Here is a 20,038-nt window from a genome sequence, read left to right as displayed (position 1 = left end):
AGTATAATTTAAATTGTATCAAATATTTGATACATCTATCAATGTATGTATATGTTTTTTTATACCTATATGTCTCTTTGCTGAAAAAAAGATAAAGATGTAAAAAATATTGATAGCATATTGAATATTGAAAAACAAGTATTAACATCATTACATACAATGCTATCTGTCATAATATGTCATAAGAATTTATAGGTACAAAATTTAATTTGTTTACTGAAATAAAAAATATTTTATAAAATACATATTTTTTTTTTGTTAAATCTATGCTTTTTTTTTGTTTAAATCTTAACATGCGATATTATTTTTTTCATGTGTGAAATGCATATAAATGTAGTCAAATATTTATTTACAATTTGTTACACGATGTGTTTCTCCATTTTCATTTTTTTTCTTCAAATAAATAATACACGGAGATTCACGTCTAACTAATAATAGTCTTTTTATAATCATATTTTTTTGTGCAATACCTATCTTTATTTTGGTTTAGTTTCCTGATCATTGACATATCTTATATAAATTTCTCGTTCGTCGCTGCCGCCCGGGGGAATTTCAGCTTCGTTTAAATACGAGACTCCTATCGCGAGTACAGAACCATCATGACTGAAACTAAGTGCGGCTACGCCAGCGTTATAACGATGGAATTGACACAGGCGTTTCTTGTTGAAACCGTCCCAGATATTCACGTAACCATCCGAACCACCAGTAGCGAATGTGTTATATGCAGAGTGAAAGCTAATGGCGTTTACTGGATAAATGTGCTCGACATTATTTTCTTTTATTCTATGACACTTGAATGCGTATTTCTTCTTTTGAGCTTCTGGCATTGTATCGAGATACTCGACAGCAACTCGCCCCTCTATGCTACTTAATACATATCCCTAAAATAAAATATTTCTGAATTGATTCCGAGTTTTAATTAATTTATAATATTTATTTGTTTTTCTTAAATTAGTGCTAACTATAATATAAAAAAAGAATTTTATTATAAAGCAATGATTTCCAAAAATTTTGATTTATTTAGACCATTTCTATCAATATGAAAAAAAAAAGTAAGCCCAATATAAATAGTTATATGTTACAATGTAAGACTTAAATAAAATATACAGAATGTGTGAAACGCGTACCTGTTCGTTGGGAAAACCTTTGATGCAGCGTGTTTGATACTTTAGACTGCTTTCTCGTCTCTGAAACATACCCGCCATATTTCTCAAATCCCAAATACAAACTTTCCGTTTCGCTGTTCCCACGACAAATTTGTCACCGCACACAGACAAAGCGAGAACCACTTCAGGTTGCAAGTAACTACCGACACAAGTGGGTGTTCGCGGATCCCATAGTTTCACCGCAGCATCCCAGCCGCCAGTTAATATCGCGTTTACAGCTGCGCAATATTCTATTTTTCTGATTGGTTTGTCATGTGTACCCATTATTGACTCTAAAACAATTATTTTCATTATATTGTATATGCAATTCTAAGAAATAATGCCTAGAATTGTTTGTTAAAACTGTTGCCTAGTAATTGATACTTCTAAACTCAAATGCAATCAAACTATTGTATATGTAACTTTGTTTAAAAGGTTTGTGTAGTGAGATTATATTCACTTGTAACAAAACACATTGGAATCTGTCGACAGGTGTGCAAAACCATCATCAAACTTAAGTTATTACAGGATTCTAATATAATGTATAATGTATAAATAATAAAATTCAAAAAAAGAGAATATAATACCTGTATTACTATTTATATCATACATCTTTAAAGTATTTCCTAGTCCACCGCTATATGCATGGACAGCATCCTGCAAGCAATTTTGTGATAAAGAAAATTTACCTTTGAGAAAAAATTTTTATTTACCTGAAATGCAACATCCAACACTGGCAAATCATGATTATATTTCAACCTCATTGTATTTGCATGGATATCGTATAACCGTACTGTACTGTCCCATGATGACACTAATAGGAACTGTGTAGAGTTTGGTCCAAATTCCACTGCAGAAATCGCGTCGGTCGGTGGTGACTTTATTTTAAACTCAGTTCTGGATTCCATTCTATTAAAAGGATATTTGTATCTGATGAGTGTTTACAGTTAACTACTGAATTGAGTTTTAATTAATTAATTAATTTTGCATAATTTTATTTGTTTTTCTTAAATTAGTTCTAACACAAATAAAAAAAGAATTTTATTATAAAGCAATGATAAATAATAATGTAAATATTTTCAAAAATTTTCATTTATTTAGACCATTTCTGTCAAACTTGAATCTCAACATTTTTTTTACATAAAAACTTTCCGTGCATCAAAATTATATCTTCAACAATTTTGATAATAATTAATAGAAATAAATAATGAATACACTCGTCGTGTACAACTTTTTTTCAGAGGATGGTTTACAGTGAATAGAAAAGATACTTCATCTTTTGCTGAAGATGATGCTTCGTAAATATAACCAACAATTTCAATAGGTGAACACTCAATCGAAATATTTATACACTTACTTGATACAAAGCTAGGAGCAATATGGACAAAAGAGAAGTCTTCAATTTGTATGTAATATAAAGATCCACTCTACTTAAGTATATATACTTTTTAATATATAATTTAAAAAATGTAGAGAAAAATATTGGTACAACATAAAACCATGACAAGAACTATTCCTACCGCCTACCGCGTTCATTTCCCTCACTCCATCGTTCAAACATCACGTTTCTCTTTAGTTGTCACTAGTCACGTGACCAAACAGGTGACATTTACGGCGAGTTTGTCGGATTGGCTATCCGATAGAGAATTCTAGAAGATTCCAAAATTCCTATAGCACTAGCAGCCAATCGGTGACGTTCGACCAAACTTGTAAATGCACCCAATAACGCCAAGTACACCATGGAAATTCTATGAGTTCCATTAGCTTTGACTTGTCATACCTTGTCGCTGCAAATTTGGAAGATCAGGACGAAAATTGATTAAACAAAACGGAATACAGAATTCTTGAGAAGTCTCTCCTGCTACAAGGTGGTGGAACTAAATCATCCGCGTCTCATCAGTGAAGTCAGTGCTCTGGGAAAAGGAAACGTTTTGCTAAAATGGCGGACAAATCGCGTCGTGTGGCGCAAACAGAGGATTTATCAAATGTCGAGTTTGAAACCAGCGAGGATGTCGAAGTTATTCCTACCTTCGATAACATGGGCCTCCGCGACGAATTGTTACGCGGGATCTACGCATATGGTATGCCATTCCTTGCTCGTTATATCAATCCCTAACCTCGAGCTCTTCTCGCGGTTTATTTTCTTTTTAAATCAGTTTTGATGAGATTAAAATAAATTATCACGTTTACCTACGTATGCTCAACGGTTACGTATTCCATTTGATGAAAATGTAATTATGACAATTTTCCATTGCAATTGTTAGCAATTCCAAAGTATATGTATTGCAAAAGTTTATCAGATTTCTCTGCACGTTGTCTCTTTCTAATTTCATTATTAGAATATTATTTATTGTTAGAATTAATATTAACGTTTATAATGATATTTATATAGTAAAGCATAGTTTGTAATAAAGTTTCAAATACATGAGAAATAGAATAGTTTATGTTTCTACTTCTATACAGGTTTTGAGAAACCGTCTGCTATTCAGCAACGATCCATTAAACCCATTATGAAGGGCAGAGATGTGATAGCACAAGCACAATCTGGTACAGGAAAGACCGCTACCTTCTCGATTGCAATATTGCAATCATTGGATACACAAGTACGGGAAACTCAAGTTCTGGTTTTGTCGCCGACTCGGGAACTTGCAACTCAGATTCAGAAAGTCATCCTTGCATTAGGAGATTTCATGAACGTCCAATGTCATGCTTGTATCGGTGGCACAAATCTTGGAGAAGATATCAGAAAGCTTGATTATGGTCAACATGTTGTATCGGGAACTCCTGGTAGAGTGTTTGGTAGGTACTATGTTTTATTTTTATCAAATATTCATGATAGACTTAGGTAGAATTATAATAATATTTGTGTAATATGTGTGAATTTTTAACAGATATGATCAAGAGGAGAGTACTTAGAACTAGAGCTATCAAAATGTTAGTCCTGGACGAATCCGACGAAATGTTGAACAAAGGTTTCAAAGAGCAAATTTATGACGTATACCGATACCTACCACCGGCGACACAAGTAGTTTTAGTTTCAGCCACTTTGCCACATGAAATTCTTGAAATGACCAGTAAATTTATGACAGATCCTATTCGTATTCTTGTCAAACGGTAAATATTCATTTATCTTTATTTCACATTGCTAAAACATGAATGTATTTTATTTTATTTTTTGCATTTCCAGTGATGAATTGACACTGGAAGGAATTAAACAATTCTTTGTCGCTGTAGAGCGAGAAGAATGGAAATTTGACACACTTTGTGACTTGTATGACACATTAACGATAACACAAGCAGTTATTTTCTGTAACACTAAGCGTAAAGTAGATTGGTTGACAGAAAAAATGCGAGAAGCTAATTTTACTGTGTGCTCTATGCACGGAGACATGCCACAAAAGGAACGAGACAACATAATGAAAGAATTCCGATCTGGTCAGAGGTAAAGTATTTATAATCTCTAAAGTATACCATTTTTAAAGATATTATTTGTATAGAGAATTGTGTATTAATATTTTTTTCTTTTTACAGTCGCGTGTTGATCACAACGGACGTCTGGGCGAGAGGTATCGACGTTCAGCAGGTGTCACTCGTAATTAATTACGATTTACCTAACAATCGTGAATTGTACATTCACAGAATAGGTCGATCGGGACGTTTCGGTCGTAAAGGTGTTTCGATAAACTTTGTAAAAACTGATGATATAAGGATTCTTCGAGATATCGAGCAGTATTACTCTACACAAATAGACGAAATGCCGATGAACGTTGCCGACCTGATATAAAAGATTTAAGATTATATATATATGACAATATGTTTAACTTCTTCAATAAAACAACACTTTCTTTAACTTTATGAATGTCATTTAGCTACACACTTTTCACAAATATTATCAGATTACTTATTCACAGAAAACAAAATTTCTAATGCTAAAGATATCACATGGCAACAGAAAAATTACAAGAGAAAACTCTTACAAATGTCATATAGTCCTTAAATTATTTTTAATTTATACTATTTATATTATTCTTATAAGAATAAGAATAAATATTATATGTTAATCATTGGTAGTTTAGCTCAATGAATATAGAAAGAAAAAAATAGATTTGAGTTTTATATGTATATGGAAGAGAAATTTAATGTATCTCATTGTGATAAAAACAAGGGCTGTTGGTCCTGAATTCGATTCCAATCACTTACTCATATAGACTTCTGATTAAGTTGACATAATAAACTCTGGATAATAAAGTCCAGATGCTACAAATGGGCAAAACTGTAATTCAACTAATAATAATAAGCAGTTCTATCACTGTAAAGATAAAACTATATGAATATAGATACAGAATTGTGTAAAATGATAATTGGTGGATCCCGTTAATAAAGTATTTTATGACTTTAAGCTAAATAATTAAAAATTTTATTTTCTGTATAAATATTAATTTTGAAAAAGAAAAAAAAACGAACGATATCGAGTTAGTGTATGTCCTATAGCTGTATACAAATAATCAATAAAATTGCTGCAACTTTACTGTTCAGATGGCAGCGCGGCAGAGCAGTTAGTAACACGCGTTGAAACTGAAATAAACCAAAAATAGGCAAACTAAAAATTTCGATAATGTGTATGGCCCTACTAATGTCAATATAAACATGGTTTATTATTGTATTAATAATGTGGGAGAGATGTATTTAGGACATAATGAGTTACCGACAAAGACAATTATTTATTTTCGAGATAATAATACTGGAAACATTTTGTAATAAACATTATGTAACTTTAAATAATGAATTTGTAAGTGAAAAATAATATTATTGATGTATGTGGACTGATCATGTAGCACAATGTTTATGTACAACTTTAATTCGTTCTTTGATTGTTATGTGTTTTTAATAGATTTTATAATTAATTAGTAACAATTAAAAAGAAAAAGACAGAAAAGCTCTGAAGGAAATGGAGCAACAAAAAAATGATTGTTCAGTTCAAAGAGGACAACCACTGCGTCGCTATACAAATGACTACAAGCCAGAAGGACACTCATCTACTTGTATGTACTTATAAATTTTTCTAAATGTAAGAGAGTTAATACATTTTCCAATATATTTTTAATTCTTATATTTCTTTCTTTTAATTTGTAGTAAATAAAACAATGACAAATCAGCCACAGTACTCGAATACTGGAAGACCTACAATACGAATAGCTGTTTACCTAATGACAGGAGTATTTTTGACGATGGAAGTGGAACAAAATGTGACGGCACAGCAGATATTTACAATAGTTCAGTCCGAGGCAGAATTGGGTCTATTGAGATATTCTTTAGTAACCACCACACCAGTTTTTGCACTGTGGATGTGTTCTTCGCAGATGGAAGTTCAATTACGTCCAACACATAAGCCTGTAGAATTGGCTGCAAAGTGGAATTATCTCGTGAGCAAGTATAGCTCTCACGTAGAAGAGTCCGATGACGAGGAACCTTTGCTATACTTTCGTAGAAATATATTTCTGTCCAGGACAGAAGAGGAACAAATCAAAGATACTAAAGTGCTTGAATTACTCTATGCGGAAGCCAGACACAATGTCCTACAAGGTGAGTAGTGACATAATAAGTGAGTGATTAAGTGAACAGAAAATTTAGAAATTTTATTTAAAAAAAAATTTAAATTATACAATTTTCATTACATCTCTTCTATCTAGGACGATACGCGTGTGACGGTCCTGCTCGTTACGCCACTTTAGGAGCGTTACAGGCTCGAATCGAACTTGGACCCTACAACGCGCAAACCCATACCTTGGCGTTTTTCCGCAGACATCGGGGTCGATTTCTACCGCATCATCATGCTTTTCCGAGTCTGCTGTTAGGATTGGGCCTCGGATTGGGACTGGTGGGCGGCAAAGGAGCACCTGAGGCGCATCTTCTGGAACAATACAAGCGAATACCGAATCACAACGGTAGCGCTAACGCAAATCCCAAAAAGTTAATCAGGAAATACCTCGAGTTCTGTTGGAACTTACCATGTTATGGCGCAGCCTTCTTCCAAGGCCAGATCGAGCGACCTGTTAGAGGTCTCGCGTCGTGGATTATCAATCGCGATATGCAGGTCCTTATTGCGATTAATACATCGGGTGTATACATAGTCGACGACATGCAGTGCGTAAGTGCAATATATCAAGCTGAATATTCATGAAATATACACGATATAGAATAACATGTTGAAATGTATTTATGCAGAGCTTGCTATTAGGGCTAAAATACTCGGAACTGAGCTGGGAGATGGCGAAACCCTCGGATGAGAATAATCCGGATTGCTTACCTTGTTTGTTTCTGCAATTTCCGGTGCGAGAGAACGGAGCGCGAGTCTACAAGATCCTGCAAGTATTTTCGAAGCAGGTATAAGTCACGGACATTCGAGAGAATACCTAATAATTATTTTTACAAAATGAAAATGTAGAAATTTTTGTTTTAGGCACCGATGATGGATACTCTCATTTCTGGCTTCGCCGAGGACTATCGTCGTCAATTTATCAACAGCGATAGTAGCAACGATCAGCTGGAACATCCGCTAGTTTCCCCCACTGGAAACTTTACAAATAAACTTAGTAAATTTACGCTGGCCACTTTTGACGATGAAGGTAATGAAATGCAGAATTAAAAGCTATCTCTTCTACAAGTTTTTTTATATTTATTTTTCAAAATTATTTCAGGTCGGTGCATTGGTCAAATGGGCTCATGGTCCTTTCAATAAATATAATGTACATTTTGTGATGCCAGTGTATCTTCCTTAATGATATAAAATTAATGATTTTTTACAACATGTCAAAAACAAGATTTTGATCCAAGTTATTCAAATATTCTTTTTATATATATATATATATATATATATTTACTTACTTTTTCTGTATAATTTCTCAATATTTCTTTTTTTAATTTTTCTGAAGTACTCGAAGATGGGGACTTTGTCGCAAACGATCTGTCAATATCCTGTATCTCTGGGGTATTTGATCTCTATGTCGATTCAGATATGTTTCTAGCACGTGCAAATTGAAGCTTATCTCGTTTATCTTGGCTAGAATCTGATCCTCCTCAGCTTTCGGTAAATCAGCAGTCTGCACATAATGTATAATATAAATACAGGATAATTGTACACGATATCAATGAAAATTTCATGCACTCTGAAAGATTCGCACCTGCGTCAATAAGGATTGCATCTTTTGCAATTCCGAAGCGCGCTTTTCGATGATACGTAAAATAGAATTCGCTTTGTCGATCGACAATTGCTTAAAGTCACTTAGACAGTCGTCGCGCAACAAATATGCTTCTGCCTTGCTGATATGCACCGGGTTGCCTATTCGAGCAAGATACGGTCCCAACGGATCGATCTCTTGCGCGACATCATCACGCTGACTTGGACCTTTTACTCCATCCTGAAGGAAAGCAGCGTCGTAAAGTTCTCATAAATTAATAAAAAAAATTAAACAGTTGATTAATACCACTCTCGATTCAGCTATTGTCTCGACTATTCGATTTCTGTCGAACAACGAAATTGCGAGCTGCGGATTTGAATTCTCATCGATCCTTCTCTTTAGAAATTCCATAATTTCGATTTCGGCATCTCTGATACAGAGTGTGGAATGATCTTCATCCTTCAAATGCTTATCGAGATTATAAAAGAGCTTGAGACTTTTTTCCGGCGGCGCAGTCGGATCCGGCTGCAAGATGCATAAATTATATCGTCATTTCTTTTTACCAACAATTTTTGTTACAAAAAGAAAATTTACATTGTATCCGTAGGTCATTGAGGGATCAAACGCCAAACGATCTCCCCTATCCGCCATCGATGGTTTTATGAACGTACGAGTAGCTCTGGAACTCCGATCGTTATCATAATGAAATTTAATACGAATTTCGTTCTCGATCATCGCGAATTCGCGGATGGCCACGTCCTCGCAAGCTGGAATTTCTTTGTTCCTGTGATATTTTTCAATAATTTTCTGCAAGATGAGAAGAGAAGAGTCGATTATTTTTCACTATCTTATCGCGTAATAAATTTAAGATTTTATAAAATCAATTTATAAATCATTACTGAAATACGTCGAAAATGTATACTATCCGCCGGATTGTCTTCGTCTATCGAAAATTGAGCATGCCTGTTAAAATAATATAAAACATTACATATTTACATTATTACATTTTTATGTGTGAGAGTTTACAATACAGAAAAAAATGTATACGTAGTGTGTCTTGACATTTACTTTTCACAAAAATAGATACAATAAAAATGCAAATATATAATAGCTGCAGAAATAACGGGGTTTATATACCTATAATAAAGAAAATCTTCACGATTTGTATAATATTGAGTCAAATGAAGTGGTCCCATTTCGATGCGTGATAATCCATCAAATTGCGCGCTATCGTAAAAGTCTATCACTCTCTCGTTGTCCACTGAAGCAGTATCAGATGCGAGATAGCGATTCACTGTTGATATTTCTTAGCGTTAATACGAAAATTACTTAATACGAAATTCACACGCAGTACCAAATATATAAATACTCGAAATTGTTTCACCTTTGCAATGATCCAATCGACCTTTCTCAAAGAAATCCGTGATAGTATCCGTAGTAAAATCTTTTTTCGATTCTGTAAGGCAGTCACTCCTGTTCAAATACTTCTCATAACATTGAACTGGAGTGGTATATTCATAATCTTCATAAACAGTTACTCGTTGTATCAAACCATCCATTTGGAAATATGGTGCGTATAACTCCACCTTGGCCTTTTTGTAAAATATCGTTTTACTGCCTTGCGGATATCGTCTCTCGAAATCTAAGAAAGCAATGCGATATATGGGTGAAGAAATATTTAACACAATTATTCATACAGAACAATTGGTATTAAATAATATTCATTGACTTTTTCCGAAACTTGAATAAACTTTATGAATAATTACATAGATAACTAATATTATTAATTATTATATTATTAATATTATTAGAATATTTTAGTGTGCAATATTTTAATAACTGAAGATGAAATAAAATATAAATATACATGTATCAAATTTATTTTAAAAGATACGAAGAAAAAAAACAGGAAAAGCATTTTTTATATATGACATATATATATCTGGATACATATTATATGCACATATGTTACATTAATGTGTCTCTAACAGCACACATGTTCAAAAGATGTTTTTAAGAAATTTACAGAATGTTAAAACATGTATTTTAATATCCTGTGAATCTCTTATAAACATCTTTTGACTTTCGAACACGTGTGCTAATAATGATGCATCTTCAATCGATTTAAAAAAGGAACTTTTATGTACCTAAGCTGTGAATTTGGATTTCATTCACGTACGAAGCCGGCATGTCCAAGTGCTTATCTTCCTCCACGCCAATGTCTTCCTCGACCTCGTCCGTGTCTTTTCGCGCAACACGCGGTTCGCCAGGAAGCAGATGCTCCCAGAGTTCAACTTTGCTCAAGTCCCAATTAATTTCCGCGCAGCCCTTCCCGCGCGGTTGCATATTCACCCAATAATTCTGATCGTTCCAAATGCTTTCGACTCCCAGATACAACAAGTTGGTCTCTTCATCGGCAGGATTGTAAGACATTCCGGAGGAAGGTTCGATAAAAATTGGTTCGGTAATTTCTTGATTTCTCGAGCCTTTATCTTCCGGTAGAATCACCACCCACGCGTGTATCCTGTGACCGGAATATTTATCCGGTGGTGGACGCTCAAACTCCTAAAATGATACAATCGAGTAAACAATTATGAGATATATCAAAATATATATAAATGAATTTATCAATAAAATCCGAGAAAGATGAATTAAAATATAAATATACACATCGAATTTATTTTAAAAGATATCATTTTCCTCTTCATATCTTTTAAAATAAATTTGATGTGTATATTTATATTTTAATTCATCTTTAGTAGTTATTAAAATATTACACAATAAAATATTCTAATAATATTATTTAATATAATATAATAATTAATAACATTAATTATTTAAAATTTTAATACATAATACATTATAAGATATAATTTCTATCTTTAAATTTTAATTATACATTGTGTATGAAATAAGACAGTTAATATTTATCAAGTAATCTATTTAATACTGATTAAGCAAAAGAATAGTTTGGATGAAACATTGATTAAGTAAAATATTGCATGCGTACAACGATCATCCTCTGTCGTTCTTCTTCCTGTTGTTGTAATTCAGCATCTATCCTTTTTTTCTCGCGATCTTCTAGTTCTAAGAGAAATTTGCTTCTAAAATCTGGCGGTGCCTTTAATTGATACTTATTGTTAATAATTTTAGGCATGTCGTCGGCCGGTGGTGGTGTGTGTTCCTGCTCCGGTAAATACGGACAGGTTCTTCTGGTCATGTCGCAAAGAGTTTGCTCCCGCGATGCATATCCGCTTACTACGAATGCATTGTAACTTTGTCCCAATAGTAAGCTTACTAAAAGCGTCGCGCATTCAAAACTGTTGCCTTTTTCGAAATGCAATACCCACGTGGGCGAACATAAGCGTTCGGGCTGAAAAAAGAATCGCAATCCTTATTAATAATATATATACATACATACATATATAACACATCTTTAGAAGATGTATTTTTAGATACAGAATTTTTTGAAGCATATTTTTGAAGCATTGATAATTATTTAACTTCAAAAAGTTTAGTTTACGAAAAGCGCCTTTTTTAAATCGTTTATAACTCGGAAATTATTGATGCCTCGACATTTTCGCTGAGAAAAAATCGTCTCCAAATGATCTCAAGAATCTGCCATTAGCAGGTTTTCACCAATTACTGGACATCCTATATATATTTCAATAAAAATAACATAATTCAAAATTAATTAAGAATAAGAAAAATGATGCCCAAAAATTTCCCTAACAACACACATATTCAAAAATTGTTTATAAGAGATCTATAGAATGTTAAAACATGTTTTAGTCATCCTATGGATCTCTTGTAAACATCTTTTGAATATGTGTTAGAGCTGGCACTGCTTTTGGGAAATAAAACTAACATTTTTAATCGATTTAATAAAGAAAGATTATTATATTATATATAATACTGATAACTATAATTGATAGGAAATTGTTAAGAATACGAAAGTGATAGGAAATTTGTGATTTACAAATATATCAATGTTTACATTTGTAACACGTCGACGCTTGGCGGATGTACATATGTAATACAATTATAAAATAAATTTATTTGGCAAGTATCTAAGAAGTTTATTAATTCACAAACGTAAACATTGATATCCCTGTAAGCGTATAATATTATATAATATTTAAGATATATTCAAGATATATTTTTAAAAGATATAATATACCTTAAATATTATGTAATATTATGCGCTTATAAAAATATTTATAAATCAGAAATGATTTTTTATCAATTACGGTGTTATTAATTAGTACAATGGTTGTTAAAAAGTACCAGCAGTATTTGATATAAGGATTAAAATAAAATTACACAGTGTGAAACCATTGGGGGACTCAAATTTATATATTTTGATGTAATTGCAAAAGTATGGGCGCCTTTTGTAATACTTTTAAATTTTATTACTGAAAATGATCCAAAAATGGATCGAAATCGTTTGAGAATAAAGTTGGTATATTTTTTTATTAAACCATTTTTTATTTGCGCTCCTCAACCTGGCGCTTTTAATTCTAGATGCCTTTTTACGCTTTCCCGTAAAATAAAATTGTTAATTACAAAAACTAATTTGTCACAGACGTTAAAAACAGAATAACAATCAATTTACAAACGAAATACATTCAGAAAAGTTAATATTAATTAAATTTAATAATTTTTATCGGTTCATGTAGGTCACTTCTACTACCGACAAGGTACTAGATTTACTCTCGTAAGCTAACGCCCTCTCAGGAATTTATAATTTGCGGTGAAAACATTAAACTATTCTATTATCGACAGTCTTATAAAGATTTTTAGTTTAAAAAATCTTGTCGTACGCTTACGCCCTCGCCGATTATTAAGCAAAGCAAGAACAGATGAAAGAAATTGAAATAAGCTCAGAGGATAACGAGAAAAGAGTATATCATTGTCGCAGAGATACGTATACATATTTACGAAATCCATTGGTAAAATTTCGAATTGTATGAAAATTTAATCATTATATATCATAATATATACAGTACATGTATATTTATATTTTTGCAATGTTATATTTTATGCAACTGTTGCGTCGTATATAAAGAGATCGTCTCATCGACAGTGGGTAATCGCTCCAGTGCATCCACGTGTCTCATATCACTCCACAACGGAGAAGTAATAATAATAATAATACCAAAGAGTAAATACGTGAACACATTCAGTAATCGTCGACGTGAGCGAGTAGGGGCTGTGAAACAGAGCGAGACAGAATGTACACAAGCAAACGCGCGTGGGGAAGCACGTGGCGTGCGTATCGTTCTCGGTCCATGACCTACGCCACTGTATTATAATTTACGAGTAGAATTTATTGCACCGTACAACACATACAAACGCCACAACTCTCGCTCTCTCTTCGTACTTTGTGAGTGATAGAGGGAAAGTGGGGGAAAAGCGAGAGAAACAGACGAGGAGGAAAAATATATTGCGAACACGTAACAACGCGTGTCCCAGTGATCGCGTTTTAAACACTTTCCTCTCATTTTCCGTCCGCTCTTCAACCATCCTTTTTTTTTCACCCTCCATAATATTTTCTCTCTTTCTCTCTCTCTCTCTCTCTTTCTCTTCAACTTTTTATCTCCGACAAATTACCGAGGAACAAAATATCACGGGAGAATCTCCGCCAAATGGAGACGTCGAACGCGGACGCTTTTCACGTCGTCTTTCGCTTGCCGCGGATCTCATGGCGTCTTGCGACGTTATATGGGAGGACATTTTGGTTTTTTTTTTCTTTTTTTCGTAGGCACGTAAAGCGAAGAGAAGCCTGGACGACAACGAGGGTAGGTAGGTAGGTAGGTAGGTAGGTAGATAGGTAGGTAGGTAGGGTATAGAGATGGTCAGTGGGTGGCGGCGACGGTAACGGCGGTATCCCTCGACCCTTTCGCCCACTTCCGCCCCCTCTGACCACCCGACCCAACCCATACCGAAGCAACCTACCTACCTCCTCCCCTTCGTCCCCCTTCGCGTCTCCCTCATCGCCGACGTTGCCCTCGGCCGTCTCTCCCCCTGTACCGCGCCACGCCTCGCCGCGCCGCGCCGCGCCGTCATTCCGTCCTTCCCCCTAGTCCTCCCCTCGTCCCCCAGGCCCCCCCGCTCATCCCCCCGTCGCTCCAGCCGCGCCGCGCCGCCACGGCCCCGCGCGTCACCCTCATTCCGCGCGACCCCTTCGACCGGCATCCACGTGGGACGCAAGACGAGGGTGTGAGGTAGCAGACAACGCGGAGATACCACCGCGCCGCGGCAGCTGGCTCAGTGTTTCTCAACCACGAACTTGACGCGAGGACGCGCTCGGAATAGCGCGGAACAGTAATTTACAATTCTACGACTTCTAATATGTTGAACGTACGCGCTCGTGTAAGGATACATGTATATGCATTATACATATGCGAAATAAAGGAGAGCGAGCGCTCTCGAGATGATGAATTGAAGAGAGAAAGAGCCCGCGGTGGATTTAACAGCCGCTTGGGCGAAAATTATATTTCGAGGTCTATTTTGAGATTTTTTTCGCTCTCACTTTTTTCCTTTCCCTTTAGCTCGTTAATTATCGTCCCTTGTATATAGTTTCAATTCGGAATTTCGTATCGCGCTCGTAAATCCAGCCGTTTCACACGGGTTATCCATAATGCCGTATTCCCCTGGTATATGTGTGTATGTATACGTGTGTTTCGCGCATTTGTAAATTAATTATATCGCTTTCTCGAGGGTGCGAGCCTCTCCTCGTCAGCGCGTTGACCCATTTCGCTTCGCTGTTGCTGAGAGATTTTTAACGTTCGACCCGGGCAACGAGTGAGAGACGTGAAATGGCGCGCAGTAACGAAGGCGCGAGATTGTTAAGCGCGGCGAAATCGGCGTACTTTAAAGCGGATAGATTCAAACGAAAACTCCGACGCGGGCTCGTCGAAGCGAAAGATGGACGCGCGATCCGCCGTCTAAATATATCGCGCTCTTCATCGACGTATCTCGTCGCCGAGGGTCGCGCGCACGCTCGCGATTCGTTCGCGTGACAGAGAGAGAGAGAGAGAGAGAGAGAGAGAGAGAGAGAGAATTTCCTCGCGCGGATCTCCGATTTATACACGGTACAACGTCGTTACACGAGCGTCGCGCTCACAGAGAGAACGAGCGAAGCGGGCGATGATCAAAGTAGGACGCTCGAAAGCACGGATCGAAGCGCTGATTAGTCGAGGCTCCGAGAGCGAGGTGCTGTGAGATAGCGCTTTTCGGAGCGCCTCGATGTCGTGCCGCCGTTGCCGCGCGGCCGTATCGAGGACGTTATCCGTGGACCCTAGCGTCTGTGTGTCGCGCGTGCACGTGTATGTTTTCGCGTTCGCGCGAGCTCACACACACACACACACACACGTATACACATGTATATACACGCCTGCCCGTATATACGTACGTGCCTGTGTATACGTGCGAGAACGCGCGAGGGAAGATGGAACGGCGACCGAGGGAGAAACGCGGTCGGGTGACGAGAAGGGAAGAGAGTTCGCGAGAGAGAGAGAGAGAGAGAGAGAGAGAGAGAGAGGGAGAGAATGACAGCCGATACGTGCGAGAGTGGGACGGAACGAGGGCCTAAATCAGGGGCGATCGCGCTGAGCGACGTCGCTATCTCTGAATATGCGAACCACTATTTGGCGTCCGCGGCGCGCACGTACCTAGTACCCCGTATTACTAGATACTAGATAGTACCTAGCCTCTGCCCGTAGCCTATGTACATACTACTATACCTCTCTCGTCCCCGTAGAGAGGAGAGGCGCGTGTAAGTGCGCGAGGTGGAAAACGCCTTGCACACGTGCGCACGTATATATACGTACATACACGTGTCTATGTACGCGCGTGCATGTGTACGTATGCTTACACCTACGCGGTTACATGCCCTGCGAACCGTGCACGAGAGCCAACGGTGAGAGCATCGAACATGCCGCCATCCCTTTTCGCTCCCTTCATCTGTGTGTGTGTGTGTGTGTGTGTGTGTGTTTGTAGGTATATATGAGTGCGCGGTGTGTGGAAAACTGCGGAATAAAGTCGAACTCGCGATCGAAAGACGACGACGACGACGACGACGACAACGACGACGACGACGACGACGACGACGACGACGACGACGACGACGACGATAGTCGGAGATCCCGTCCTCGTCGTCGTCGCCGAGACGCGCGGTTTTATCGCGCGGCATCATTACGTGCGCGCCGTACCAACTCGAGAGGACGTACTATACCAAGGGAAACGTTCGTTAAAGGCGAATATCGAAAAATGAGGTCCGCCGCTTCGTCGAAGATGCGCGAGCGAGCTTGTCGAAGCGTTCGAGATTATTTGGTTTTGCGTTCGTTTTCCCGGTATTATCCTCTACCTACGTTTTTATTTTTTTCTTTTAAAGATTCGTACTTTTGAAAATGAGCTAAACGAACGCTCGTTAAGGTGGAATATTGAAGCACATACTCTCTTTGAGAATCATTAGACTGTTTATCTACCTTTAAATGCTGCCACATCCATATTTCCAAGATATATAATATACGTACAATATATATATCTTTATATATAATATTTCAATAAATATAATTCAATAATATTAAACAAAGACAATTATTGAAAAATTATATATAAACATATATATATATATATATATACAATTTTTCGTAAAAAAAGATATATATATTTTTTGTTAAAAAAAAAATATATATATACATATGTGTGCCAGCAAATATACACAAAATATTATTTAAAAAAAAGACAATTACTAAAAAATTTGAACTACTTCAGTCAAATATATCTGACGCGATCACGACACAAGAAACGTTGTTCTCTCTCTTTCTCTCTCTCTCTCTCTCTCTCATTTGGATGGCGTAAAACTGGTTTCCAGTATTTTCACGATAATCACGTTGGTGAACGATCAACGAGAGGCGATTCTGCATCGTTAATCGAGATTTCTACCTAATTTGAATCTCGTAAACGTTCTCCGCTCTCCTGTCGCTACCAACGACGGATGACGATGACGACGACGACGACAACGACAACGACGACGACGACGACGACGACGACGAGAGGCATTAAAAGAGAGGCGTCTATTTTTGCGCGTCGCGTTCGCGACAAAGCGGAGCGCTCTTTCGCGCATCGTGCGGCGTCCGCGGCGCGCGAACGGCGACGCGCGGTGACGTCAGTATTTACGCGCGATGACGCGCCGGGAGAGCGCGTGGGCAGAGGGGCGGGGGTAGGGTGTCGTGTCGGCAGAAATGTTATATTCGACGGTATTTAACGCGGCCGGCGCGTCGCCGCCGTTTAAACGTTACCATGCACGTCATAATTGCTCTCGGTATGCGTTTCCGCTCCCCCGCTCCTCCCCCTCTGTCCCCCTCTGTCCCCGCATCGCCGCAGACGCTGCCGCCGCGGACAGCCGCGTGTGGGCGGCCGCCCGACGAGTTTGAAACTTTGTCGTGCAACTGAACGGATTATAGCTCGTTGATTGCGCGCAGGATGAGCGAGGAACAGAGAGACAGAGACAGAGACAGAGACAGAGACAGAGAGAGAGAGAGAGAGAGAGAGAGCTGGTGAAACTTTATAAACATTACGTCCGCGCGCACAAACTTTCGGCGACGAAGACGCGAAGAAGTTGTCGAGAGTCGGTTGAGAAAAACGCGGGAAAGGTCGAATTCATCGATCGATGGATCGAAATTTTTCCGTCTCTCTGTCATAATTTATATCGTAAAATAATATTAATAAATACTATATGTATACACAGGATGTTTAAACGATGAAACTTTGTCAATATGTTTTGTGAGTAGAAATAAGAAGAAAATAGTACATAAATATAGGTTCGGGAATATATTAATTATTAAAATTATAACATAGATATCAAACTTGAATAACGATTCGCTATTTAATGAAATTTAATGTGTTACGATGCAAGAGTAGGTCAGCGATGTTTATCTAATTTATTTATCAATTTGTTTGGCTTCCGAGATCATCGGATTTTGTTAGACCGTTCACATCGGACCGCTAGACTTTTATCTGTGTGGAAATATGTAAATGATGGTGTACCCCCGTACAGGAGTCGATTTGCGACAGAAACTGATAGACAGGATCAATGATGCATTCACTGAGCTAAAGCAAAATAGATATGAAATTCGTAGGGTGTTAAATTCAATCTCCCAACAATGTCAATCTTGCGTTAGAAACGTGGGATTGCTTAAAATGGAAAATTAAACTTTCTATTTTTTAATTGTAACGTGATAAAACATTTCTAGACATTTCTTTCTTATTTCTACTCATAAAACATACTGGCAAAGTTTGATTGTTTTTGAAATATATATATATATATATATATATATATAAAATTATAAAACCCACGAAATATATGTGTATGTCAATGTATGTATAACAATTTCCAAAGCTCTCGCAGTGGTTCGGAATTGCCGGATATCCACTTCCGGCGCGCGCTCGAGCAACCTTTTCGGCAGTTCACCCTCGCGCTCTCTCTTTGCGAACATAAATTGACTTATTAACGATTTAATATTCGCCGCCTCGAGAAAAAAAGCTGCCGTGTCACGGGATCGAAGAGACCTCGCCGAATATCCGCTGCCGAGGGATGGAGTGGCAGCGGCCGCCGATCGTTACCGTATAGCGGTGTGTAACGTATGTACACGCGGGTGCGCGATCGCCGGGACTCTTCCTCCTCTCTCTCTCTCTCTTTCTCCCTCCCTATACTCTCTAACGAGCGGTACACGTGTTCTGACGTCTGGGCTATAAAATACATACGGGCGCGCGCATACGTACGTGTCTACCACTATCGCGCGAGACACGCGAGCGAGTGAGCGCGAATGCAAAGCCGGCCGGCGCGGCGCGCGCGATGGAAGCTCTAGAGCCGGTTTTCAATGAGCGAGCCGGCCGGAAGAAGAGGGAGAAACGGCGTAATACGGAGAGAAAGAGAACGCGGAAAGGATAGGGGAGAGAGGGAGGGAGGGCGAGAAGAACGGGCGAGGGAGGACGCGCGAGCGGGAGGGTAAGAACGGCCTCATCAGAGAGAGAGAGAGAGAGAGAGAGAGAGAGAAAGGGAGGAACATAAACCCTTATCGAAATCGTGATTCACCCCACATTCTCCGGAGACCCCCTAACCTATTAACATCCATATCACAATAACAGATACACGTGTACGCCGCACTGTATTCCCACACCGTCGCCGTCGTCTCGCTCTCCTTGTTCCTTCTCGCATCGCTCGTATTCGTAATTGCTCGCGGCCCGGCGTATCGCTAAAAAAAAGGAGGCTGAGAGCGATAGGGGGAGAGAGAGAGAGAGCGAGAGAGAGAGAGAGAGAGAGAGAGGGAGAGAGAGAGAGAGAGAGAGAAGAAGCAAAGAGAGGAGTGGTAAAGTGGCCATTATGTGCCGCGGGATTTCGGGATTAAAATGAAATTTCGATCGCGCTTTCGTCGAGCCGCGAGGCTGCCGAGCTCTTTCTTTTTTTTTCTTTTTTTTTTTATTTTTTCGTTCATCGCAATAAAGCGATCGCGCGTAATTCTCGCGTATCTGCGAAAGTTCCTTTCTCTCTCCTTTTTCTAATTACTTGCGAATTCATTTATAATTATTACCTTTCGTTTGGTTTATATCACCGTTAACACGATATTTTATATATATTGATATCAGGTTTTTTTATTTGCCTACGGTCCTGATTTGGCATTAAAATTCCAAGTGAAAATCATAAGC

At 37.9% G+C, this 20,038-nt stretch overlaps 4 protein-coding genes across 5 annotated transcripts; 2 read left to right on the top strand and 2 right to left on the bottom strand.

Moving 5' to 3' along the window:
* Positions 1–332: 332 nt before the first annotated feature.
* Positions 333–2,681, bottom strand: Bub3 (mitotic checkpoint protein Bub3). The gene is made up of 5 exons (XM_072886422.1): positions 2,503–2,681; positions 1,859–2,054; positions 1,733–1,802; positions 1,128–1,438; positions 333–881 (listed from the first exon to the last, which is right to left on the bottom strand). The coding sequence occupies exons 2-5, from the start codon at positions 2,051–2,053 to the stop codon at positions 477–479; spliced, it is 981 nt and encodes a 326-aa protein (XP_072742523.1). The 5' UTR covers position 2,054; positions 2,503–2,681; the 3' UTR covers positions 333–476.
* Positions 2,682–2,853: 172 nt separating this feature from the next.
* On the top strand, positions 2,854–4,996 carry LOC140662783 (eukaryotic initiation factor 4A-III). Its single transcript, XM_072886415.1, has 5 exons — positions 2,854–3,226; positions 3,609–3,944; positions 4,037–4,259; positions 4,333–4,587; positions 4,677–4,996. The coding sequence occupies exons 1-5, from the start codon at positions 3,085–3,087 to the stop codon at positions 4,927–4,929; spliced, it is 1,209 nt and encodes a 402-aa protein (XP_072742516.1). The 5' UTR covers positions 2,854–3,084; the 3' UTR covers positions 4,930–4,996.
* A 154-nt stretch (positions 4,997–5,150) lies between these two features.
* Positions 5,151–7,951, top strand: Bili (FERM domain-containing protein 8 Bili). 2 transcript variants are annotated; one of them, XM_072886413.1, is made up of 7 exons: positions 5,151–5,934; positions 6,054–6,187; positions 6,279–6,728; positions 6,836–7,293; positions 7,371–7,529; positions 7,606–7,771; positions 7,844–7,951. In XM_072886413.1, exons 2-7 carry the CDS (start codon positions 6,094–6,096, stop codon positions 7,882–7,884), a joined length of 1,368 nt encoding a protein of 455 aa, XP_072742514.1. In that variant the 5' UTR covers positions 5,151–5,934; positions 6,054–6,093; the 3' UTR covers positions 7,885–7,951. The 2 variants fall into 2 exon arrangements, with proteins under 2 accessions (XP_072742514.1, XP_072742513.1); XM_072886412.1 differs by having other exon boundaries at positions 6,037–6,187.
* On the bottom strand, positions 7,856–11,815 carry LOC140662780 (dynein regulatory complex subunit 7). The gene is made up of 10 exons (XM_072886410.1): positions 11,334–11,815; positions 10,471–10,888; positions 9,708–9,965; positions 9,461–9,617; positions 9,223–9,286; positions 8,918–9,130; positions 8,630–8,848; positions 8,327–8,563; positions 8,031–8,245; positions 7,856–7,919 (listed from the first exon to the last, which is right to left on the bottom strand). Exons 1-9 carry the CDS (start codon positions 11,541–11,543, stop codon positions 8,063–8,065), a joined length of 1,959 nt encoding a protein of 652 aa, XP_072742511.1. The 5' UTR covers positions 11,544–11,815; the 3' UTR covers positions 7,856–7,919; positions 8,031–8,062.
* Positions 11,816–20,038: the final 8,223 nt, after the last annotated feature.

The sequence above is a fragment of the Anoplolepis gracilipes genome, chromosome 2, assembly GCF_047496725.1.
Source record: "Anoplolepis gracilipes chromosome 2, ASM4749672v1, whole genome shotgun sequence".
NCBI lineage: Eukaryota > Metazoa > Arthropoda > Insecta > Hymenoptera > Formicidae > Anoplolepis > Anoplolepis gracilipes.
Note: the sequence above shows the minus strand (reverse complement) of the source record. Positions and strands in the feature narration are given on the sequence as shown.

Bases quoted from the DNA above. Each gene is read 5' to 3' on its own strand.
- Bub3 (XM_072886422.1), bottom strand. From the start codon at position 2,053: ATGGAATCCAGAACTGAGTTTAAAATAAAGTCACCACCGACCGACGCG. The intron at 1,803-1,858 runs GTAAATAAAAAT...AATTGCTTGCAG, and splicing joins TGTTGGATGTTGCATTTCAG to GATGCTGTCCATGCATATAG. The intron at 1,439-1,732 runs GTATTATATTCT...TAATTGTTTTAG, and splicing joins TGATATAAATAGTAATACAG to AGTCAATAATGGGTACACAT.
- LOC140662783 (XM_072886415.1), top strand. From the start codon at position 3,085: ATGGCGGACAAATCGCGTCGTGTGGCGCAAACAGAGGATTTATCAAAT. The intron at 3,227-3,608 runs GTATGCCATTCC...ACTTCTATACAG, and splicing joins ACGCGGGATCTACGCATATG to GTTTTGAGAAACCGTCTGCT. The intron at 3,945-4,036 runs GTAGGTACTATG...AATTTTTAACAG, and splicing joins AACTCCTGGTAGAGTGTTTG to ATATGATCAAGAGGAGAGTA.
- Bili (XM_072886413.1), top strand. From the start codon at position 6,094: ATGGAGCAACAAAAAAATGATTGTTCAGTTCAAAGAGGACAACCACTG. The intron at 6,188-6,278 runs GTATGTACTTAT...TTTAATTTGTAG, and splicing joins AGAAGGACACTCATCTACTT to TAAATAAAACAATGACAAAT. The intron at 7,530-7,605 runs GTATAAGTCACG...TTTTTGTTTTAG, and splicing joins TGCAAGTATTTTCGAAGCAG to GCACCGATGATGGATACTCT.
- LOC140662780 (XM_072886410.1), bottom strand. From the start codon at position 11,543: ATGACCAGAAGAACCTGTCCGTATTTACCGGAGCAGGAACACACACCA. The intron at 9,618-9,707 runs GTGAAACAATTT...AAATATCAACAG, and splicing joins TCGATTGGATCATTGCAAAG to TGAATCGCTATCTCGCATCT. The intron at 8,246-8,326 runs GTGCGAATCTTT...CATTATGTGCAG, and splicing joins TGCAATCCTTATTGACGCAG to ACTGCTGATTTACCGAAAGC.